The sequence below is a fragment of the Saimiri boliviensis genome, chromosome 1, assembly GCF_048565385.1.
Source record: "Saimiri boliviensis isolate mSaiBol1 chromosome 1, mSaiBol1.pri, whole genome shotgun sequence".
NCBI classification, from domain to species: Eukaryota; Metazoa; Chordata; class Mammalia; order Primates; family Cebidae; genus Saimiri; species Saimiri boliviensis.
In genome coordinates, this window is record NC_133449.1 from 166,454,652 (window position 1) to 166,479,738 (window position 25,087).

Genomic DNA, 25,087 nt, shown 5'->3' on the forward strand with positions numbered 1-25,087 from the left:
TTTCTTTTCTTCTTTTTTTTTTTTTTCTTTTTTTTTTTGAGAGTAAGTCTCCCTCTGTTGCCTAGGCTGGAGTGCAGTGGTGCTATCTTGGCTCACTGCAACCTCCACCTCAAGGATTCAAGCAATTCTCCTGCCTCAGCCTCCCAAGTAGCTGGGATTACAGGCATCCACCACCACACCCAGTTAATTTTTTGTATTTTTAGTAGAGACAAGATTTCACCATGTTGGCCAAGCTGGTCTCAAATTCCTGACCTCAGGTGATTTACCCACCTCAGCCTCCTGAAGTGCTGGAAATACAGGAGTGAGCCCTTGCTCCCAGCCGATAACTGCTCTTAACTTGCTTGTCCAACTATATCCCTTGCTTACTCAGCTCCAGCTGGACCAGGTTATGACAGCTCCTTGACACTTGATTCCCACCTAACTTCTGTATCTCACCTGAGACCATTTCCCTCTCTGAAACACCTGTGTCCTATCTACTGCCTCCTCAACTCCAAACATTACCTTAAGGTCTCTCTGCTCCTTGAAATTTCCTTCCATTCATTTGATAGAATCTGTGTATCACTGCCTATGATATCTAGACATTATGTATTTTTTTTTTTTTTTTTTGAGACGGAGTTTCGATTGTTACCCAGGCTGGAGTGCAATGGCACGATCTCGGCTCACCGCAACCTCCGCCTCCTGGGTTCAGGCAATTCTCCTGCCTCAGCCTCCTGAGTAGCTGGGATTACAGACACGCGCCACCATGCCCAGCTAATTTTTTTTGGATTTTTTAGTAGAGACGGGGTTTCACCATGTTGACCAGGATGGTCTCGATCTCTTGACCTCGTGATCCACCCGCCTCAGCCTCCCAAAGTGCTGGGATTACAGGCTTGAGCCACCGCGCCCGGCCTGACATTATGTATTTTTTGTCTCAACAATAGGGCTAACAAGTCTCTTCCTTGGATGTAGAACCATATTACCCTTCTTAGTGACTCTGTAAGCCTCTCACAATACTTGAATTTGCATGTAGTGGGTGATTAGTACTCTCCCAACATAAAACTGGTGTTCCCAATGGTGGGGTGAGTGTGTAAGTCATAGGTCATATAGGTCATTCTCCTTGGAGCTGGAGGAGAACCCCTTCTCCTTGCAGAAGAGAAAAGCAATTTGCCTGAGGTCACTTGGCTAGTTAAGGGCTGAGGCTAGATCTCAGGCCTCCTGATTTCAAGTTAAAGTAACCCTTAAGTCCTCTGAGCTAAGGGGCTCCATACTACTCTCAGGACTAATCAGCTGGGCAGTAGTTAAAAGAGGTAGATTATGGGGGAGAGGCTGGGTGTGCAATGTGATTTAAGGGAAAAAAATAAAACAAGGGGCCGGGCGCGGTGGCTCAAGCCTGTAATCCCAGCACTTTGGGAGGCCGAGGCGGGTGGATCACGAGGTCGAGAGATTGAGACCAACCTGGTCAACATGGTGAAACCCCGTCTCTACTAAAAATACAAAAAATTAGCTGGGCGTGGTGGTGCGTGCCTGTAATCCCAGCTACTCGGGAGGCTGAGGCAGAAGAATTGCCTGAACCCAGGAGGCGGAGGTTGCGGTGAGCCGAGATCGCGCCATTGCACTCCAGCCTGGGTAACGAGAGCGAAACTCCGTCTCAAAAAAAAAAAAGAAAAAGAAAAGAAAACAAGGAAAGAGAAGAACATATGAAGTTCCCAAATACACCATTACCTTCTAAGCCCAAGTCGAAGGAAAAAGTCAACCTGTTCTCTCTTCACATTACCTCTCGCTTCGTGTATTCCTTCTCTGTATTCCATGGTATTCACCTTAACTTGGTTTCACCTGAATAAAAATGTTGTAGGACACAGAGTCAGAATTATATTGGACTTCAGTAGGCCTCAGTAAAAAGTTTGCATTTTGTTCTAGAGAAATGGGAAGCCATGAAAAGATTTTAAGAAGGAGTTAGGCACAGTGGCCTACACCTGTAGTACCGACAACTCAGGAGTCTAAAGCAGGAGGACTACCTGAGTCCAGGAGTTCGAGACCAGCCTGCACAGCATAGTAAGATCCTGTCTAAAAAGTTTTAAGCAGGATGATGATAGGATCCTATTCACTTCAAAGCAAAAAAACAGGCCAGGTTCGGTGGCTCATGCCTGTAATCCCAGCACTTTGGGAGGCCAAAGTGGTGGATCTCAAGCATCTTGTGGCCAGGTGCTCAAGACCAGTCTGGCCAACATAATGAAACCATGTCTCTCCAAAAAAAAAAAAAAAAAAAAAATTATCTGGGCATGGTGGCATGTGCCTATAGTCTCAGCTACTTAGGAGGCTGAGGCACAAAAATCACTCGGTTGGGAGGTGGAGGTTACAGTAAGCTAAGATTGTGCCACTGTACTCCAGCAGCCTGGGTGACAGAATGAGATTCTGTCTCAAAAAACAAACAAAAAAACACACACAAAAAAATCCATACTAAATGTTATATGGAAAATGGACTGGAAGGGGCAAGAGAGAAAGCCTGCAGAAAAGGCAATTGTGGCCGGGCGCGGTGGCTCAAGCCTGTAATCCCAGCACTTTGGGAGGCCGAGGCGGGTGGATCACGAGGTCGAGAGATCGAGACCATCCTGGTCAACATGGTGAAACCCCGTCTCTACTAAAAGTGCAAAAAATTAGCTGGGCATGGTGGCACGTGCCTGTAATCCCAGCTACTCAGGAGGCTGAGGCAGGAGAATTTCCTGAGCCCAGGAGGCGGAGGTTGCGGTGAGCCGAGATCGCGCCATTGCACTCCAGCCTGGGTAACAAGGGCGAAACTCCATCTCAAAAAAAAAAAAAAAAAAAAGAAAAGGCAATTGTATTAGTTCAGGCAAGAGCTAATGGTGGCTTGAACTAGGATAGGAACAGAAGGAGCAGAGAGAAGGAAGATGAGCAGTATGTTAAAAAGAGGAAGAATTGGCCAGGTGCGGTGGCTCACACCTGTAATCCTAGCATTTGGGGAGGCCAAGGCAGATGAGTCATAAGGTCAAAAGTTTGAGAGCAGCCTGGCCAACATGGCAAAACCCCATCTCTACTAAAGATTCAAAAACTAGCTGGGCATGGTGGTGGGTGCCTGTAATTCCAGCTACTTGGGAGGTTAAGGCAGGAGAATCACTTGAACCCGGGAGGTGGAAGTTGCAATGAGCCAAGATCATGCCACTGCACTCCAGCCTGGGCAACAAGAGCAAGACTCCATCTCAAAAAAAAAAAAAAAAGAGGAAGAGTCACAATTGCTGATGGATTAAATATGGTGAGTGAGAGGTGCGGAAGCTAGATGACTCCCAGTCTTTCTAACTTTAGTAACTCAGTGGCAGGTGGTACCATTTTTGGACATAGGCAAAATGAGAGAGAACCAGGTTAGGACTAATGGGAAGATGAGAATTAACAGTTCCATTTTGGCCAGGTGCAGTGGCTCACACCTGGAATTCCAGCACTTTGGGAGGCCAGTGTGGGTAGATTGCTTGAGGTCAGGAGTTCGAGACCAGCCTGACCAACATGGCAAATCCCCTTCTCTACTAAAAATACAAAAATTAGCCAGGTGTGGTGGTGCATGCCTGTAATCCCAGCTACTCGGGAAGCCGAGGCACAAGGACCAATTGAATCTGGGAGGCAGAGGTTACAGTGAGCCGAGATTGTGCCATTGCACTCCAGCCTGGGTAACAGAGCGACTATTTAAAAAAAAAAAGTGGGCCGGGCGCGGTGGCTCAAGCCTGTAATCCCAGCACTTTTGGGAGGCCGAGACGGGTGGATCACGAGGTTGAGAGATCGAGACCATCCCGGTCAACATGGTGAAACCCCGTCTCTACTAAAAATACAAAAAAATTAGCTGGGCATGGTGGCACGTGCCTGTAATCCCAGCTACTCAGGAGGCTGAGGCAGGAGAATTGCCCGAACCCAGGAGGCGGAGGTTGCGGTGAGCCGAGATGGCGCCATTGCACTCCAGCCTGGGTAACAAGAGCGAAACTGTCTCAAAAAAAAAAAAAAAAAAAAAGTTCCATTTTAAGCTTGCTAACTTTGTAATTTTTCTGAGACATTCAAATGGAGATATCAAACAGGTGATTGGCTAATAAACATAGGAAATCTTGCTAAATAAACTAGAAAAGAAATTTGAGAAGGAGATGCAAATTTGGGAGTCTTCAATAAAGCGATATTTTCTGAAGCCACGGAAGTAAATGAGATTTCCAAAGGAAAAAAAAGTAGGAGTAGAAAGTGAAGAGGGTGCAGGTTCAAGTCCTAAGAAACATCACATCTTCCCCCATCGATGCCCACAAGTGTCCAATGGAGGGAGCTGAGCTACTGAACCTCTTTCTGATTCTGAGTCTAGGTAGGTAGAGACTTGCTGGCAGTTCAGAGAAAAGATTTGAGCTAACCGTTGTAGGAGGCCTCCCCGTCAATTTATTCATTCACTGAATGCCTTATGTGGGTCGAGGATATGCTAGGCACCTGTTTAGGGACATAAAAATGAAAGCACTATAATTCCTCCTAATCAAGAAATGCTCGCCTGTGCCCATAACAATGTAGTATGCCAGCCTAGGCAACATAGCAAGATCTGTCTCTACAAAAAAACACAAAAATTAAGCAGGTGTGGTGATGCACACCTGCAGTCCTAGCTGCTTAGGAGGCTGAGGCAGGAGGATCACTTGAGATGGGAAATCGAGGTTGCAGTGAGCTATGACTGTACCACTGCACTCCAGCATGGGCAACAGAGCAAGATCCTGTCTCAAACAAACAACCCAGTGTAGTATGATAAACACTCTAATGGAGGTGTGTGGAAACTCAGGGATGAAAGCAACCAACATCATCTGCCTGGCCTAGAACTGAAGCAAAACTCACCCAAGTGGCTAGAACCAATGGCAATTACAAGGGTGCTCTGAAGCCAGAATGACTTTTTCCCCGTTTACTTCTGTGTTGTTTTGTTTTAAAACAAACCCTGTACTTCCTAAGATAGAGGTAAAATGATAACAGTTGGTGAGGGCAAAAAAGGAGGCTTCTGGTTTTCTGAACATTGACAACAGAGAACGAACCTTTCCAATAAGCCTTAATCAATCAGGTGTGGGGCGGGGGTAGGGGTTAGAGGGAAAAGTAGAAGAGAGTGGTTTATTACTGTTCACAAAAAAAGCAATAAAATACTTTGCCCTGAGCTGCATAAGGGTCATACTCAGTATGATAAACTATCATTTAACATGAGGAGGAAATTGAAGTTTCACTTCCTTGCTTTTGTGGCACCCCTTGAATTGGGTTGATGATACCATTCAGTCAGTCAGCATGAGGCCTGCCTTACCAATTTTGTTTTGCAAAACAAAGCCAGTCACGGTCAAACTCAGTTGGTTAACTTCATAGATTAACCTGTGAGGCCCCAGGAAAGCAAGGCAGCTGAGACTGCTTTGACTGGGAAACCATGGGTTAATTCTGGGCCAGCCTGGCAGGGAGCTTCATAAGATCTTTCAGCCCCTTGGCACCCTCCCACTATTCACCCCTCCAAAAGCTTCCCTCATTCACAAGTGTCCTGGGGTTGAATTGAAATAATCTCCCGAGTTTGAAGGATAGGGCCAGGTTGAGGGTACTTGACACATTGCCCCATTGTGTAATATAACTCTTCTCAGCCTGATTTCTTTAGAACCTGGCTGGGTAGCATGGTGTGGTAGAAAAACCCTGGCCAGAATCTATATGAGCACAAACTAGGGAAAACAAAATTAAAAAAAAAAAAAAAAGACAATAATACAAAATTTATTTCAAATCTTGGGCTCCAATAGGATACCTACATAACCTAAAGAAAATAGTGAGGGGCCGGGCATGTTGGCTCTTGCCTGTAATCCCAGCACTTTGGGAGGCCGACTTGGGCAGATCACAAAGGCAGGAGATCAAGACCACCATGGCCAACATGGTGAAACCCCGTCTCTACTAAAAAATACAAAAATTAGCTGGGCGTGGTGGCGTGCGCCTGTAGTCCCAGCTACTCGGGAGGCTGAGGCACGAGAATTGCTTGAACCCAGGAGGCAGAGATTTCAGTGAGCCGAGATTGCATCACTGCACTCTAACCTGGCACCTGGCAACAGAGCAAAACTCTGTTTCAAAAAAACAAAAAACAAAAAAACAAACAAACAAAAAAGAAAAGAGTGAGGGTGAAAATATTGTTAAAGCTTTCCTGAACAGCCAGACATTTCATGTTGCCTCTGTGGCTAAGATATTAGAAAAGAATTGTTGATTCTCTTAGAGGATGATCTAAGGCCAGTTCTGACTCCTTTCTAAGTCTAAATTTGCTGAAAAACTGAGGCCACTTTGGAATATATCATAATCTGGAGTTCTTCAAACTTCTTATTGGGCTGAGATAAATTCCATTGTTTCTGTCTTTCTGAATTCCCATGCTTCTGGTGAGAAACGATTCTGCCAATAACACAATGTCTATCCAAAAGCTGAGAAAATTTGTACCTGCAAATAAAACTGCCCAAATAATGAGGCTCATGTTCCAAAAGGAGAGTAAGGTAATATTTTAGTTCCCTGAAGGTTGTCTTGCATTTTTCCAGAACAACTTATTCCTGCACTCTTTTATTTATTTTTATTGTATTTATTTTTTTGAGATGGAGTCTCACTCTGTCACCCAGGCTGGAGTGCAATGGCACGGTCTCGGCTCTTTGCAACCTCCGTCTCCTGGGTTCAAACAATTCTCCCGCCTCAGCCTCCTGAGTAGCTGGGACTACAGGCACCCACCACCATGCCCAGCTAATTTTTGTATTTTTAGTAGAGACAGGGTTTCACTATGTTGGCCAGGCTGGTCTTGAACTCCTAACCTTGTGATCCACCCACCTGGGCCTCCCAAAGTGCTGGGATTATAGGTGTGAGTCACCATGCCCAGCCTATTCCAGCCATCTTATGTGACTATAAATACAATTTAATTTTCAGAAAATCAAGGAAGGTAATTTAGTATTGTGGGGAAAATGCTGCTGATGTTGCCACAGATTTTACTATAATGCCATGCAAATTACTTCCTGAACCTCAAAATCATTATTATACAAAGAGGGGATTGGATTAGACTGCATAATACAGTCCCCCAATTTTTTTTTCAAATTCTAAAATTCTATTATGAGCTTCTAAGTTTCTCTATCCTGACAGTTTTGGCTGTCAGATTATGCCTTCTCCAACTGACATACAGAAGTTAGAGTAAGTTTCTTCTGCTTCCTAGAAATATATAGCCTATAAAAAAGCAGCAGTCAGGCCTGGCATAGTGGCTCATGCCTATAATCCCAGCACTTTGGGAGGCCGAGGCAGGTGAATCACTTGAGCTCAGAAGTTTGAGACCAGCCTGGGCAATATGGTGAAACCCTGTCTCTACTAAAAACACAAAAATAAGCCGGCATGGTGGTGCGCACCTGTAATTACAGGTACTGAGGACTCTGAGACAGGAGAATCACTTGAACCTGGGAGGCAGAAGTTGCAGTGAGCCAAGATTGCTCAGAAGTTTGAGACCACTGCATTCCAGCCTGGGTGACAGAGTGAGACTCTATCTCAATTAAAAAAAAAAAAAAAAAAAAAAAACAAAAAAACAAAAAACAAAACAAAAAAAAACGCCGGGCACGGTGGCTCAAGCCTGTAATCCCAGCACTTTGGGAGGCCGAGACAGGTGAATCACGAGGTCAAGAGATCGAGACCATCCTGGTCAACAAGGTGAAACCCCGTCTCTACTAAAAATACAAAAAATTAGCTGGGCATGGTGGTGCGTGCCTGTAATCCCAGCTACTCAGGAGGCTGAGGCAGGAGAATTGCCTGAACCCAGGAGGCGGAGGTTGCGGTGAGCCGAGATCATGCTATTGCACTCCAGCCTGGGTAACAAGAGTGAAACCCCGTCTCAAAAAAAAAAAAAAACCACCAAAAAAAAAAAAAAAAGCAGCAGTCAGATATTCTTTATGTACATATCTAATGGTTAGATTTCACTTATTTGGGCTAGGTGCAGTGCTCATGCCTGTAATCCCAGTGTTTAGGGAGACTGAGGCAGGCAGACTGCTTGAGTCCAGGAGTTCCAGACCAGCCTGGACAACATAGTGAGACTCCAACTCTACATTAAAAAAAAATTTTTTTTTAAGATTTCATAGGCCAGGCTCGGTGGCTCACGCCTTTAATCCCAACACTTTGGGAGGCCAAGATGGGCAGATCACCTGAGTTTGGGAGTTCAAGATCAGCCTGACCCACATGGAGAAACTCCATTTCTACTGCAAATACAAAATTAGCCAGGTGTGGTGGCGCATGCCTGTAATCCCAGCTACTCAGGAGGCTAAGGCAGAAGAATTGCTTGGACCCAGGAGGCAGAGGTTGCGGTGAGCTGAGATTGCACCTTTGTATTCCAGCCTGGGCAACAAGAGCCAAACTGCGTCTCAAAAAAAAAAAAAAAATTTCATTTACTTGTATTTTGTGCTGAAGGAAGTTTTTATTTGTATATTTTAAAGTGAGGTGCTATGAACAACACAAATAAGACTGTAGGTGGAGGTTTTTAACTACTCATGACAACAACCTTGCTGAGTGGCTGCGTTTCAAGGGGCTTGTGGCATAATGAGTGGCATTCTGGGCATGAGCCAGAAACCTAGATTGAGAAACAAGTGAGGTACAGCCATTGGCTTGACCTCACACACTTCTTTTAGCTACCCTGAGCCTTACTTTGCTTCAACTATAAATTAAGGGGTTAAATTAGGTGGTTTTAAATTAATTGGCAAAGCTTCTTTTCAAGCAGATATATGAGTAAGAGCAAGTAGTGGTAAGGTATAAATAAGGGCATTAGTGCTTTTAGTAATATGGTGAATGAGAAGAGATTTGAAGGTGTCTTCTGAGTGATAAGGAAAGAGAACCTGTGATTTTCAGCCACAAAGAACAACAGCATAAACTAAATAAAACCCCAATTCCACTCTCTTGATTTAAATACAATAAATCCATTAAATGGGGAGAGAGATCCAAGATGGCTGATCACTAGCAGCTCGGGATTGTAGCTCCCAGTGAAAGCGCAAAGAAGGAGAGGACGCCACACCTTCACATGAATTCTTGTTGCGCACGCACCAGGAGATTCCCAGCGGAGGAGCCCCACGGGTGACCGGTGAGGCGGTTTTGCCGGCGCCTCGCAGCGTTGGTTCTTGGTGCAGAGTCAGAAATGCACCATCAATCTTAACGCCGCTGATTTAGTCGGTGCAGTGGGTTGCTCAGATTTCGGCGCTGAGAATCAATAAGTTGGACGTCCACTCAGAAACCCAATTACAAAGACGGTAATTATAAAGACCACATGGATAAATCTACAACGAAGGGAAGAAAACAGCCAAAAAAGGCTGAGAATACCCAAGATCAGAACGCCTCTCCCTCAGCAGGGGATCACAGTTCCTCATCAGCAACGAAACAAGGCTTGATGGAGAACGAGTGTGTTCCAATTACAGAAGCAGGCTTCAAAACGTGGATAATAAGAAACTTCTGTGAATTAAAAGAACTTGTTCTAACACAATCCAGAGAAACTAAGAACTTTGAAAAAAGGTTTGACGAAATGTTAACAAGAATACACAATTTAGAGAGGAATATAAGTGAATTGATGGAGTTGAAAAACACAATACAAGAACTACGTGAAGTATGCACAAGTTTTAACAGCCGAATTGATCAGGCAGAAGAAAGGATATCAGAGGTCGAAGACCAACTCAATGAAATAAAACAAGAAGACAAGATTAGAGAAAAAAGGATAAAAAGGAACGAGCAAAGTCTCCAAGAAATATGGGACTATGTGAAAAGACCTAATCTACGCTTGATAGGTGTACCTGAATGTGACGAAGAGAATGAATCCAAGCTGGAAAATACGCTTCAGGATATTATTCAGGAAAAATTTCCCAACCTAGTAAGGCAAGATAATATTCAACTCCAGGTAATACAGAGAACACCACAAAGATATTCCTCAAGAAGAGCAACTCCAAGGCACATAATCGTCAGATTTACCCGGGTTGAAATGAAGGAGAAAATACTAAGGGCAGCCAAAGAGAAAGGTCAGGTTACCCACAAAGGGAAGCCTATCAGACTTGCAGCAGATCTCTCAGCAGAAACCCTACAAGCCAGAAGAGAGTGGGGACCAATATTCAACATCCTTAAAGAACTTTCAACCCAGAATTTCACATCCAGCCAAGCTAAGCTTCATAAGTGAAGGAAAAGTAAAGTTTTTTGTGAACAAGCAAGCACTCAGAGATTTCATCACCACCAGGCCTGCTTTACAAGAGCTTCTGAAAGAACCACTACATATAGAAAGGAATAAACAGTATCAGCCTTTCTAAAAAATACCAAAAAGAGCATCAATATAATGAAGAATTTACATCAACTAATAGACAAAATAGCCAGCTAATATTAAATGGCAGTATTAAACTCACATATATCATGGTTAATTCTAAATTTAAATTGACTAAATCCCCCAATCCAAAGACAGACAATTTAGATAAAAAACTAAAACCCATCAGTATGCTGCATCCAGACCCATCTCACATTCAAGGATACACAAAGACTCAAAACAAGGGATGGAGAAAGATTTACCAACCAAACAGAGAGCTAAAATAAATAAATAAAAAGCAGAAGTTACAATTTTTGCCTCTGATAAAATAGTTGTTAAAGCAACAAAGATCAAAAGAAGCAAAGAAGGACATTATATAATGATAAAAGGATCAATGCAACAACAAGAAGAGCTAAAGATCCTAAATATGTATGCACCCAATACAGGAATACCCAGACATATAAGACTAATAAAGAGACTTAGACTCCCACACAATAATAGTCAGAGACTTCAACATTAATATTAGACAGATCAATGAGACAGAAAATTAACAACGATATCCAGGACTTGAACTCAGATCTGGAACAAGTAAACGTAATTAACATTTATAGAACTCTCCACTTTAAATATACAAAATATACACTCTTATCAGTACCACATCATATCAACTTAGAAGTTTAAACGAAATCTTGGTTGGCTCCTGTTATTCTCTTCCCTCATTTTATGTCTCCATTATTAAGGACAATTATAGGCATACCCATATTTAGACTGCATTCTAGCCCGGGCAATAAAGCAATACCCCCATTCTCTCTCCCTCTTCCTCTTTCTCTTTCTTCCTCTTCTTTATTCTTTTTTTATTCTTTTTTTCTTTCTCAAAAAGAAAAAAAGAAAAAAAAAATAAATAAATCCATTAAATGAAGGAACTTGGTTTGTACACAACACTTAGGTAGCCCTGTAATAAAAACAAAAAGTTTCCCATGTCTGTGAAAAATCATCAGGAAGCAGTGGCAGGCTTTTGAGGCAAATATAATTGAGTTCAGTAGGGGATAAAAATATATTTTACCCACACATCCTAGGTTCGTGGCTGAGGCCTCTATAACAAGACAGTTCAAAATCCTGGCTCTAGTAATTCCTAGGTAAGGCATTAGTAGGATCTTCTAATTTCTAGATCAAATCATTTTAACCTCAGGATTGCTGTGAGAATTAAATAACGTTAAGTATTAATAAAAGTGCCTAGTACAGTGCTTGGCATATAATAGATAACAGCAAATAGTAATCCTTCCATTAATGATAGGAATATAACCCATATATAAATGAGCTAGGTAAAAATACTAGAGGGAAATAATAACAGTCAATGCTGACTGAGTGCTTACTCTGTGCCAGTAGGCACTGTTAGCATATGTTATCACATTTAGTCCTCACAACAGCCCTGTGAGATGGGAACTACCATTATCCCCATTTTATAGATGAGGAAACAGAGACTCAGCAAGATAAAGCCACTTTCCCCATGGTCACAGAGCTAGGAAGTCATGGAGTCATGATAAAAACTGCTTTGTCCAGAGACTGAACCTATTCTTGTTTGGGAGGTTACCAGATAACTCACTTCAAAAAAAAAAAACAAATGTTTGTAAAAATTGGCCAGGCATGGTGGCTCACACCTGTAATCCCAGCACTTTGGAAGGCTGAGGCAGGTGGATCACTAGGCCAGGAATTCGAGACCAGTCTGGCCAAAATAGTGAAACTTCGTCTTTACTAAAAATACAAAAAATTAGGGTGTGGTGGTGCATGCCTGTAATCCCAGCTACTTGGGAAGCTGCAGCAGGAGAATCGCGTGAACCAGGGAAACAAGAGATTGCAGTGAGTGGAGATCACGCCATTGCAGTCCAGCCCGGGTGACAGTGTGAGACTCCATCTCAAAAAAAAAAAAAAAAAAAAAAAAAAATTGCTTTGCTGTCTCGAAAGGCCAAATGTTAAAGCACTTCATAATGTACTGTCCAGCACATTATGTCAAGGGAATATATTATTAATGACTAGCCAAGTCAGAATTTAAGTATGAGTAGTTCAAAGGCACAAGAGATAAGTATGTATTACAGCAAAATTATAGGAAATTATCTTGCAGGCTTGAAACTGTATAAGCAGAAAAGAGGAGGGTCTTCCAGTGTTTGTGATGTTGGGCAGCAAGGGCAAAGGGAGAGAAACGCTTTAGCAAATGTAGACTGGAATGAGCAAGGGAGCAAATAGACCACTGTAGCTAGAGCAGAATCCTTAAAGGCAGGGACAGCAGAGGTAAGTTTAGAAAAATAAGCATTAGAAAGATAAGCACTGGCCAGTCTGTGGGAGCCCTGAATGTCAGAGTAACATAAATATGAATTTTTTTTTCAACATATGAGCTACACCCTAGATACTCAATAAGCAATTGTTCATTGTCACAAAGTAGAGAGAAACCAAACCTAGTTACTCAGTGGACATTGGATGCAGGATCTGTTTTCAGTATCAATACAGGGAGTGTCCTTTCAACTTGAGTACCCTGGCCAACTGGAACAGCAATAAATTGCATTAGTATGCTGCTGCAAATCCCTCCACTTGGTCAGGTGCAGTGGTTTATGCCTATAATCCCAGTACTTTGGGAGGCTGAGGTGGGGAGTTCACCTGAGGTCAAGAGTTCACTAGTCTGGCCAATATAGTGAAACCCCCTCTCCACTAAAAATACAAAAATTAGCCGGGTGTGGTGGCGCACAACTGTAGTCCCAGCTAACTCAGGAGGCCAAGGCAGGAGAACCCAGGAGACAGATGTTGCAGTGAGCCGAGATTGTGAATTGCACTCCAGTCTAGGCGACAGAGCAAGATTCCATTCCTCCCAAAAAATTATTCTACTCAGGCCAGGGCCAGTGGCTCACACCTGTAATCCCAGAATTTGGGAGGCCGAGGTGGGCAGATCATGAGGTCGGGAGATCAAGATCATCCTGGCCAACATGGTGAAACCCTGCCTCTACTAAAATACAAAAAATTAGGCATGGTGGTACGCACCTATAGTTCCAGCTACTCGGGATGCTGAAGCGGGGAAATCACTTGAACCCAGGAGGTGGAGGTTGCAATGACCAAGATCATGCCACTGCACTCCATTCTGGTGACAGAGTGAGACTCCATCTTAAAAAAAAAAAAATTCTTCTACTTTGTGACATGCTTCATCATTTCAAAATCCTTTTTTTTTTGAGATGGAGTCTCGCTGCGTTCCCCAGGCTGGAGTGTAGTGGTGCTATCTTGGCTCACCACAACCTCTGCCTCCCAGGTTCAAGCTATTCTCCTGCATTAGCCTCCAGAGTAGCTGGACTACAGGTTCTTGCCACCACGCTGAACTCATTTTTTTTTTTTGAGACGGAGTTTCGCTCTTGTTACCCAGGCTGGAGTGCAATGGCACGATCTCGGCTCACCGCAACCTCCGCCTCCTGGGCTCAGGCAATTCTCCTGCCTCAGCCTCCTGAGTAGCTGGGAATACAGGCACACGCCACCATGACCAGCTAATTTTTTTTGGATTTTTTAGTAGAGACAGGGTTTCACCATGTTGACCAGGATGGTCTCGATCTCTTGACCTCGTGATCCCCCCACCTCGGCCTCCCAAAGTGCTGGGATTACAGGCGTGAGCTACCGCACCCGGCCCTCATTTTTGTATTTTTAGTAGACACGGGGTTTCACTATGTTGGCCAGGCTGGTCACGAACTCCTGACCTCGTGATCCACCTACCTTGGCCTCTCAAACTGCTGAGATTACAGGTGTGAGCCACCACATCCAATCATTTCAAAATCTTTATAGCAGCTATGTGGAGGTTAGATGCATTCTAAATATAAAAGGAAATGATTAAGATAAGACCAGGAAAAAAGATGAAGAGGCTTTAAAAAGAATAGAGCTGGGCCGGATGCAGTGGCTCGCGCCTGTAATCCCAGTACTTTCGGAAGCCAAGCTGGGCGGATCACAAGGTCAGGAGATCAAAACTATCCTGGCCGACATGGTGAAACATTGTCTCTTAAAAAAAAAAAAAAGAATAGAGCTAGCTATACAGAGACAGGAAGAGAAAAGGACTACATGAAGAGAAAAGGGTAGGGAATCCAGCGAAAAGGTCAGCTCAGATGGCTTAGGAGAATTTAGAGCCAGGCCTTAGACCCAGTTAGAGCCAGGTAGCTACAGAAGAGTTGAAGGAGGAGGGCACGGGGGCACCCAGAACCAACAGGAAGCTAAACAAAGGGTCTGACTTCCTACACACTATAGCGTGTTTCGGCTGGCACCTTCCATTTTAGCAACAGAGAGATATAATAATATGATTTCACCAATGGGAAAATATCCTAATAATATTACATTTTTAATTAATTTAGGATACATACTTGTCTCTTACCACAAAGATGACAATAGTTTCAAATATTACATTTTCTCAAATCATATCTGAGAAGCATGAAGGATTTAATGACAGTCTGCCATTTACACATTGAACCTCTATCTATAAAAGGTGCAAACAGGCTAAGGGTACTATTAGATATTGTAATTTATTATAATTGAGCTTTGAAATGAAAGACTGAAGGCTTAAAGTCTAAACATTTTCATTTGAGACGTTTAGTCTGCACCCGGTCATCAGATGGTTAGGAGTTTGGCATGACTAATTCTTCACAGTCCATTTGCTAAATGATACATTATAAAAGCAAGCACCACTGAAAAGTATATGCTTGTTTCTAAAGTTCCAACCTCATTGCAGACTGATTGGGACAAGAAGATTAACCACATATATATGTTTTTTTTTTTTTTTTTTTTTTTTTTTTTTTTTGAGACGGAGTTTCACTCTTGTTACCCAGGCTGGAGTGCAATGGCGCCATCTCGGCTCACCGCAACCTCCGCCTCCTGGGCTCAGGCAATTCTCTTGCCTCAGCCTCCTAAGTAGCTGGGATTACAGGCATGCACCACCACGCCCAGCTAGTTTTTTTTTGTATTTTTAGTAGAGATGGGGTTTCACCATGTTGACCAGGATGGTCTCGATCTTTCGACCTCGTGATCCACCCGCCTCGGCCTCCCAAAGTGCTGGGATTACAGGCTTGAGCCACTGCGCCCGGCCTGACCACATATATATGTTAAAGACTCCTTGAAATGTTCTCACATTGGCAATGACCAGAAACACTAGATAAAGTTCAGAAAGACTGTCCTTCTGGCCCCAACATAAAGGCCACCCAGAAGAATCAGGATTTTATAATCCTAAGATAAGATTGTGAACAACTTTACGCCAATAAATCATAAAGATGGAGATGCTTATTTTTATAAAATAGCTTAACCCTCTCCATCCCACAATTAGATAACTTGTGCTGAGAAGTAACCAGCTCCTAGGAGAACAGTTGAGAATGCTAATTAAGTAAGCTCAGGAAGGCTGCTTTAAAATGAAAAATCTTGGCCGGGCACGGTGGCTCAAGCCTGTGATCCCAGCACTTTGGGAGGCCGAGGCGGGTGGATCACGAGGTCAAGAGATCGAGACCATCCTTGTCAACATGGTGAAACCCCGTCTCTACTAAAAATACAAAAAAAAGTAGCTGGGCATGGTGGCACATGCCTGTAATCCGAGCTACTCAGGAGGCTGAGGCGGGAGAATTGCCTGAACCCAGGAGGCGGAGGTTGCGGTGAGCCGAGATGGCGCCATTGCACTCCAGCCTGGGTAACAAGAGCGAAACTCCGTCTCAAAAAAAAAAAAAAAAAAAAAGGCCGGGCACGGTGGCTCAAGCCTGTAATCCTAGCACTTTGGGAGGCCGAGGCAGGTTGATCACAAGGTCGATAGATCGAGACCATCCTGGTCAACATGGTGAAACCCCGTCTCTACTAAAAGTACAAAAAATTAGCTGGGCATGGTGGCGCGTGCCTGTAATCCCAGCTACTCAGGAGGCTGAGGCAGGAGAATTGCCTGAACCCGGGAGGCGGAGGTTGCGGTGAGCCGAGATCGCGCCATTGCACTCCAGCCTGGGTAACAAGAGCAAAACCCCGTCTCAAAAAAAAAAAAAAAAGAAAAATCTTGAAATCTTAAGAGAGATCCAAACTTTGAAAAAAGGAAGATCCAGAAATTGTGCTTTAGGTTGACACACTGTTGGTAGTTTCTATTTTTCAAAGGCTTTGTCTACTTCATCCAATTTGTTCAATTTATTGGCGTAAAGTTGTTCACAATATTCCCTAATTGTCCTTTTAGTATCTGTAAGGTCTGTAGTGATTTGACAACTATTGGGCTCAATAAGCACAGTTGGCTTGAGAAAGAAAAAGGTGTTGGGGGGCAGTAATTTGAGCCTGCTTTGATAGATCATATGAAGCACAACTTTTCAAGAAGCATTCTCCCCACCTCAGCCAAAAAATGCAGATGAGGTTAGTGGAGGTGGGGAATGGAATTTTTTTATGGGTCTAGTGATTGGGCTGTTGGTCTGATTAGCCGCCCATTTGTCTGCAAGCTGCTTTCTCCTCCCATTCTGTGCTCCCTGCCATTACCCTGCAGCTGCTGCCCAGGAAGCCTGAGGAAGGGATTCCCTCCGGAGCTGATGGCAGTGGCACTTTGGAAAGTGCCGGTAGGGGGTAGGCTATAAAAAACAATTTGGTCTGGGAACAAAAGGCATCAATCACAGCAGTGTCATCAACCCTTGTTTTAGATGGGGAGAGAGAAATTTCTTGGATCACCCTGGAAGCAGGAAAGGAAGAGACATCATTTTATATAGTCATCTCTGCTTTCCTATGTACTAGAGGCTTTAATTAAATTAATGGGAAAGCTAAGACATGACTGCTTCACAAAGATCTTTTTCGTTAGTCATGTCCTTTGGTGAGGTGGAAGAAAGCTAGGTAAAATTGCCAGAAATCACTGGACTCTATCTTTAAAAATAAACTTCTCTGGGCTGGGCACCGTGGCTCCCGCCTGTAATCCTATCACTTTGGGAGGCTGAGGTGGGCGCATCACGAGGTCAAGAGATCGAGACCATCATGGCCAACATGTTGAATCCGTCTCTACTAAAAATACAAAAATTAGCTGGGCATGGTGGCGCTTGCCTGTAGTCCCAGCTACTAGGGAGGCTGAGGAGAAATGCTTGAACCCAGGAGGCAGAGGTTGCAGTGAGCCAAGATCGCACCACTGCACTCCAGCCTGGCACCTGGCCACAGAGCAAGACTCTATCTCTTTTTTTTTTCTTTTTATTTCTTTTTCTTGTTTTTTGTTTTTGCAAGACTCTCTTTTTTCTTTTTTCTTTTTTCTTTTCTTTGCCCAAGCCCCAGAAGATTTATAATTAAGAGACTCTATCTCAAAAAATCATCATTATCATCATCATCATCATCTCTCTCATAAGCCTGGGAGTTTCTGAGATTTAATTAACCTTTGGAACACAATTATGGATCTTACATGAAAGATGTAAAGATAATACAGGAAACGTTACTAGTAAGGGGGCTAACAGAAACAAACAATCCAAGGAAAGCGATTAAAGTCACAGAAATAGCAAATTGCAAAGAACTGGACCATTTCTGAATCAAAAATCAAATCTTAGGCCAGGTGCTCACGCCTGTAATCTGAGCACTTTGGGAGGCCAAAGCAGAAGAATAGCTTAAGCTCAGGATTAGAAGACCAGCCTGGGTAATATTGTGAGACCTCATCTCTACAAAACAAAACCAAACCAAACAAACAAACAAAAAAAACATTATTATTATTATTTTTTTATTTTTATTTTTATTTTTTTTGAGACGGAGTGTTGCTCTTGTTACCCAGGCTGGAGTGCAATGGCGCGATCTCGGCTCACCGCAACCTCCGCCTCCTGGGTTCAGGCAATTCTCCCGCCTCAGCCTCCTGAGTAGCTGGGATTACAGGCACGCGCCACCATGCCCAGCTGATTTTTTGTATTTTTAGTAGAGACGGGGTTTCACCATGTTGACCAGGATGGTCTTGATCTCTCGACCTCGTGATCCACCCGCCTTGGCCTCCCAAAGTGCTGGGATTACAGGCTTGAGCCACCGCGCCCGGCCCATTATTATTATTATTATTATTATTATTATTTTTTTTTTTTTTTTTTTGAGACGGAGTTTTGCTCTCGTTACCCAGGCTGGAGTGCAATGGCACGATCTCGGCTCACTGCAACCTCCGCCTCCTGGGTTCAGGCAATTCTCCTGCCTCAGCCTCCTGAGTAGCTGGGATTACAGGCATGCGCCACCACGCCCAGCTAATTTTTTTGTATTTTTAGTAGAGACGGGGTTTCACCATGTTGACCAGGATGGTCTCGATCTCTTGACCTCGTGATCCACCCGCCTCGGCCTCCCAAAGTGCTGGGATTACAGGCTTGAGCCACCGCGCCCGGCCGATTATTATTTTTTTGAGACAGAGTCTCACTTTGTCACCCAGGCTGGAGTGCAGTGGTGTGATCTCGGCTCACCGTAATCTCCGCCTCTCAGGTTCAAGCAATTCTGCCTCAGCCCCCTGAGTACCTGGGATTACAGGTGAGCACTATCATGCCCGGCACATTTTTTTGTACTTTTAGCAGAGATGGGGTTTCACCATGCTGGTCTCAAACCCCTGACCTCGTGATCCTCCCGCCTCAGCCTCCCAAAGTGCTAGGATTATAGGCCTGAGCCACTGTACTTGGCCCCAAAGGTCTTTTACAGAGGTTTTTAAAACCAGGATCCCTTTTTTTTTTTTTGAGATGGAATTTCGCTCTTGTTACCCAGGCTGGAGTGCAATGGCCCAATCTCGGCTCACCGCAACCTCCGCCTCCTGGGTTCAGGCAATTCTCCTGCCTCAGCCTCCTGAGTAGCTGGGATTACAGGCACACGCCACCATGCCCAGCTAATTTTTTGTATTTTTAGTAGAGATGGGGTTTCACCATGTTGACCAGGATGGTCTCGATCTCTCGACCTCGTGATCCACCCACCTCGGCCTCCCAAAGTGCTGGGATTACAGGCTTGAGCCACCGCGCCCGGCTTAGGATCCCAGTAATATCCACTCATTGCATTTTAAGAAACAGCATTTTTTAAGCTGTCTCTAGTCTCTTTTCATCTATTAACAGTTATTCCCTATCTCCACTTTTTTGTTTTATAATGACATTTTGAAGAGATGAAGACAGGTTTAAATATTTGCTATTTGCTCTTTTTTTTTTTTTTTTTTTTTTTTTGAGAGAATCTCACTCTATCACCCAGGCTGGAGTGCAGTGGGAGGATCTCAGCTCATTGCAACCTCTGCCTCCCAGGTTCAAGCAATTCTCCCCTCAGCCTCCTGAGTAGCTAGGATTACAGGCGTCTGCTACCATACCTAGTTAATTTTTTGTATTTTTAGTGGAGACAGGGTTTTACCAAGTTGACCAAGCTGGTCTGGAACTCCTGACCTTGTGATTTGCCCGCCATGGCCTCCTAAAGTGCTGGGATTACAGGTATGAGCCACTGCGCCCAGCCAGAAGGCACTTATTAATTTTGAGGAAATGCTAGGTTGGTGCAAAAACAATCACAGTTTTTGACTTTGTTTGTTTGTTTTTGAGATTAAGTCTTGCTCTTATTGCCCAGGCTGGAGTGCAATGGTGCAATCTTGGCTCACCACAACCTCCACCTCATGGATTCAAGCAATTCTCCTGCCTCAGCCTCCCCAGTAGCTGGGATTACAGGCATACACAATCAAGCCTGGCTAATTTTGTATTTTTAGTAGAGAAGGGGTTTTTCCAAGTTGGTCAGGCTGTTCTCAAACTTCTGACCTCAGGTGATATGCCCACCTCAGCCTCCCAAAGTGCTGGGATTACAAGCATGAGCCACTGTGCCCAGCCTTACCATTGATTACTTTTTTTTTTGAGACAGAGTTTCACTCTTGTTACCCAGGCTGGAGTGCAATGGCGTGATCTCGGCTCACCGCAACCTCCGCCTCCTGGGTTCAGGCAATTCTCCTGCCTCAGCCTCCTGAGTAGCTGGGATTACAGGCACGCGCCACCATGCCCAGCTAATTTTTTGTATTTTTAGTAGAGATGGGGTTTCACCACGTTGACCAGGATGGTCTCGATCTGTTGACCTCGTGATCCACCCGCCTTGGCCTCCCAAAGTGCTGGGATTACAGGCGTGAGCCATGGCGCCCAGCCACCATTGATTGCTTTTTAATGGCAAAAACCTCTATCACTTTTGCACCAGCCTAATAGTTATCTAAGTGATTAGTTTAAAATCATCCCCTGGTTCTGGCCATTTTCATTGTACCAAATAATTATTTATATACTTACATCTTTATTTATTATTATTATTTTTAGTTTTTTTTTTTTTTTTTTTTTTTGAGACGGAGTTTTGCTCTTGTTACCCAGGCTGGAGTGCAACGGCGTGATCTCGGCTCACCGCAACCTCCGCCTCCTGGGCTCAGGTAATTCTCCTGCCTCAGCCTCCTAAGTAGCTGGGATTACAGGTACACGCCACCATGCCCAGCTAGTTTTTTGTATTTTTAGTAGAGACGGGGTTTCACCATGTTGACCAGGATGGTCCCAATCTCTCGACCTCGTCATCCACCCGCTTCGGCCTCCCAAAGTGCTGGGATTACAGGCTTGAGCCACCGTGCCCGGCTATTATTATTATTATTATTTTCTTGAGACAGAATCTCGCTCTTGTTACCCAGGCTGGGGTACAGTGGCGCGATCTCGGCTCACCGCAACCTCCGCCTCCCAGGTTCAGGCAATTCTCCTGCCTCAGCCTCCTGAGTAGCTGGGATTACAGGCACGCGCCACTATGCCCAGCTAATTTTTGTATTTTTAGTAAAGACGGGGTTTCACCATGTTGGCCAGGCTGGTCTTGAACTCCTGATCTCATGACCTGCCCACCTCAACCTCCCAAAGTGCTGGGATTACAGGTGTGAGCCACCATACCTGGCTTTCTATTTTTATTTTTTATATCAAACAGGTAATGTGATGATGCTGTAACAAGGTTTGAGGGAAACACATCTCACACACGAGCATGAAACCAAATCATCATGCTTATAAACTACCAAAGGTCCTATGCCTTTTAAACTAGACTATCTCAATTATGCATTAATTATGTATCTAGATATAGAATATGTGCTTGGGAAAATGTATACTAAACTTTATGTCCTACTTCTCAAACTTAAGAAAACCACCTAGCAACATCTTACATCAGTTTTCCATTACTTAATGTTACATCATTGTTAAAATCATACTCTAAGCCTATATTTTTACCTTAATGTTATCTTCTTCATAGAATAGTTATTCCTTTAACACTCATTTTTAAGAAATAATTTTATTAGGCCGGGCGCAGTGGCTCAAGCCTGTAATCCCAGCACTTTGGGAGGCCGAGGCGGGTGGATCACGAGGTCGAGAGATCGAGACCATCCTGGTCAACATGGTGAAACTCCGTCTCTACTAAAAATACAAAAATTAGCTGGGCATGGTGGCATGTGCCTGTAATCCCAGCTACTCAGGAGGCTGAGGCAGGAGAATTGCCTGAACCTGGGAGGTGGAGGTTGCGGTGAGCCGAGATCGCGCCATTGCACTCCAGCCTGGGTAACAAGAGCAAAACTCCGTCTCAAAAAAAAAAAAAAAAAAAAAAAAAAGCCGGGCACGGTGGCTCAAGCCTGTAATCCCAGCACTTTGGGAGGCCGAAGCGGGTGGATCACGAGGTCGAGAGATCGACACCATCCTGGTCAACATGGTGAAACCCCGTCTCTACTAAAAATACAAAAAACTAGCTGGGCATGGTGGCGCGTGCCTGTAATCCCAGCTACTTAGGAGGCTGAGGCAGGAGAATTACCTGAGCCCAGGAGGCGGAGGTTGCGGTGAGCCAAGATCGCGCCATTGCACTCCAGCCTGGGTAACAAGAGCAAAACTCCGTCTCAAAAAAAAAAAAAAAAAAAGAAATAATTTTATTTTACTCATAGTTACTTAAACCCTAGAAATAATGTTTTTTTCAAACAGTAGAAGTACAGTCTTTTGCAATAAGACAGTTCATGATTTGTTCTTTTGAGGATTTTTTTTTTTAATAAGGTTCTTCTACAATTAGAGGGTGACAAAGTTTGGGTTTGTTGGGATTATTTTTCAGCAGCCAATCAGCTAGCCAAATCTATGGGAAAAAGAAAAAAAAATGCTTACGTTAATATTTCCTTTTAATATATACTATATCAATTGGAAACTTTTTTCAAAGTTTTCAAAATTACTGAGAGAAAATGACCATTAAAATGGAACATTTGGATTTACATTATGCAGGACGGTCAAGAATAGATCCAAACTGGAAAGGACAAAGTAAAACTCTCTCTAAACTAGCAGATGGCATAAACCTATGTATAGAAAATCCTAAGGAATTTAAAAGGAAGCTATTAGAGCTAATAAATTCAGCAAAGATGTAGGTTACAAGATCAATACACAAAAACAGTTGTATACAACAGCAATGACAGTCCAAAAAAGAAATTAAAAAATCACTTTCATTTACAGTAGCATAAAGGCAAATAAAATGCCAAGGAATAAATTTAACCAAAGAAATGAAAGGCCTACACATTAAGAACTATAAAACATTGCTGAAAGAAATTAAAGAATGCCTAAACAAATGAGAAGACATTCTTTTTTTCATGGATAGGAAGACTTGATATTGTTAAGATGTCACTTATACTCAAAACAATCTACAGATCTGATGCAGTTCTTGCCAAATGTCCAACAAGCATTTTGCAGAAATGGAAAGCCAATCCTCAAATTCATATGAAATTTGCAAGGGGCTCTGAGGAGCCAAAACAATGATGAAAAAGAGCAAAGGTGGAGGACTGACTTGTACTCTCAATTTCAAAACCTTCTACAAAGCTATTCAGCCTAGTGTGGTAGTGACTTTTTTTTTTTTTTTTTTTTTTTTTGAGACGGAGTTTCACTCTTGTTACCCAGGCTGGAGTGCAATGGCGTGATCTCGGCTCACTGCAACCTCTGCCTCCTGGGTTCAGGCAATTCTCCTGCCTCAGCCTCCTGAGTAGTTGGGATTACAGGCACGTGCCACCATGCCCAGCTAGTTTTTTGTATTTTTAGTAGAGACGGGGTTTCACCATGTTGACCAGGATGGTCTCGATCTCTCGACCTCGTGATCCACCCGCCTCGGCCTCCCAAAGTGCTGGGATTACAGGCTTGAGCCACCGCGCCCGGCGTGACATTCTTATGCCAGACATGCAGACCAAAAGAATAGACCTGAGAGTCCAGTGCTCTCTTTGGCAGCTCATACACCAAAACCAGAATGATACAGAAAGATTAGCATGGCCCCTGTGCAAGGATGATGCACAATTCATGAAGCATTTCATATTTTTAAAAAAGAATGAGAATCCAGGAATAAACCCATGCATCTACGGTCAACAAATTTTTGACAATTATACCAAGTCTATTCATGGACAAAGAACAGTCTCTTCCAACAGACGGTACTAGGACAACTGGATTTCCACATGCAAATGAATAAAGTTGTACCCTTGTACTGTATCATATATAAAACTTAACTCACAATGGACCAATGACCTAAATATAAGAGCTAAAACAATAAAAGTCTTAAAAGAGGCCAGGTGCACCTGGACTCACACCTATAATCCCAACACTTTTGGAGGCCGAGGTAGGAAGATCACTTGAGACTAGGAGTTTGAGACCAGCCTGGATAACATGAGACCCCATCTTTACAAAAACTTTTAAAAATTAGCCGGGTGTGGTGGCATGCTCCTATGGTCCTAGCTACTCAGGAGGCTGGGGCCAAGAATCACTTGAACCCAGAAGGCAGAGGTTGAAGTGAGCCGAGATCATACCACTGGACTCTAGCATAGGCAACAAAGACTCTGTCTCAAAAAAAAAAAAAAAAGGAAAGAAAAAATTTAAAAAAATCTCAAAAGAAAACATAAAACATGGCCGGGTGCAGTGGCGCAAGCCTGTAATCCCAGCACTTTGGGAGGCCAAGGCGGGTGGATCATGAGGTCAAGAGATCGAGACCATCCTGGTCAACAAGGTGAAACCCCGTCTCTAACAAAAATTCAAAAATTAGCCGGGCATGGTGGTGTGTGCCTGTAATCCCAACTACTCAGGAAGCTGAGGCAGGAGAATTGCCTGAACCCAGGAGGCAGAGGTTGCGGTGAGCCAAGTTCATGCCATTGCACTCCAGCCTGGGTAACAAGAGTGAAACTCCGTCTCAAAAAAAAAAAAAAAAAAGAAAACATAAAACATAGGGATAAATCTTCATGACCTTGGACTTAGATATCACAATTGATTCTTAGACGTGACACCAAAAACACAAGAAATGAAAGAAAAAATAAATAAATTGAATTTCAGCAAATGAAAAACATTTATACATTAAAGGATATTATCAAGAAAGTGAAAAGACAATCTACAAAATGGAAGACAATATTTTCAAATCATATATCTAATAAGGGTTTAATATCTAAAAATATAACTTTAACTCAACAAAAGAAATTTAACTCAACAAAAAGACAAACAATCCAGTTTAAAAATGGGCAAAGGACTTGAATTTGAATAGACATTTCTTCAAAGAAAGTATACAAATGACCAAGAAGCTCATGAAAAGATGCTCAACATTAGTCATTAGGGAAATGCAGATCAAAACCACCGTGAGAAACTACTTTGTGTTATCTATACTAGGATGGCTACAAAAAAGAAAAAAGACAAGCTGGGCATGGTGGCTCAAGCCTGTAATCCCAGCACTTTTGGAGGCTGAGGCGGGCGGATCACCAGAGGTCAGGAGTTTGAGACCAGCCTGACCAACATGGCGAAACACTGTCTCTACTAAAAATATAAAAATTAGCTGGGCATGGTGGTGGGAGCCTGTAATCCCAGCTACTCGAGAGGCTGAGGCAGGAGA

At 43.4% G+C, this 25,087-nt stretch overlaps 1 protein-coding gene and 2 non-coding genes across 5 annotated transcripts in view; 1 reads left to right on the top strand and 2 right to left on the bottom strand.

The window, feature by feature from the left end:
• Positions 1-915: 915 nt before the first annotated feature.
• NME5 (NME/NM23 family member 5) overlaps positions 916-25,087 on the bottom strand; it is a 48,097-nt gene continuing 23,925 nt past the window's right edge. For 2 of the 3 annotated variants that reach the window (XM_003933949.4, XM_074379905.1), the window contains one exon: positions 22,129-22,327. In XM_003933949.4, the coding sequence (XP_003933998.1) occupies positions 22,244-22,327 (84 nt within the window). In that variant the 3' untranslated portion in view covers positions 22,129-22,243. Of the gene's footprint in view, positions 1,813-22,128; positions 22,328-25,087 lie in introns of those variants that run through there. The other variant, XM_074379906.1, reaches the window with a different exon arrangement.
• On the bottom strand, positions 21,145-21,247 carry LOC120365910 (small nucleolar RNA U13). Its single transcript, XR_005580740.1, has one exon. It is a non-coding gene; the product is annotated as a small nucleolar RNA U13 (small nucleolar RNA).
• Positions 23,439-23,543, top strand: LOC120365675 (U6 spliceosomal RNA). The gene has a single exon (XR_005580560.1). It is a non-coding gene; the product is annotated as a U6 spliceosomal RNA (small nuclear RNA).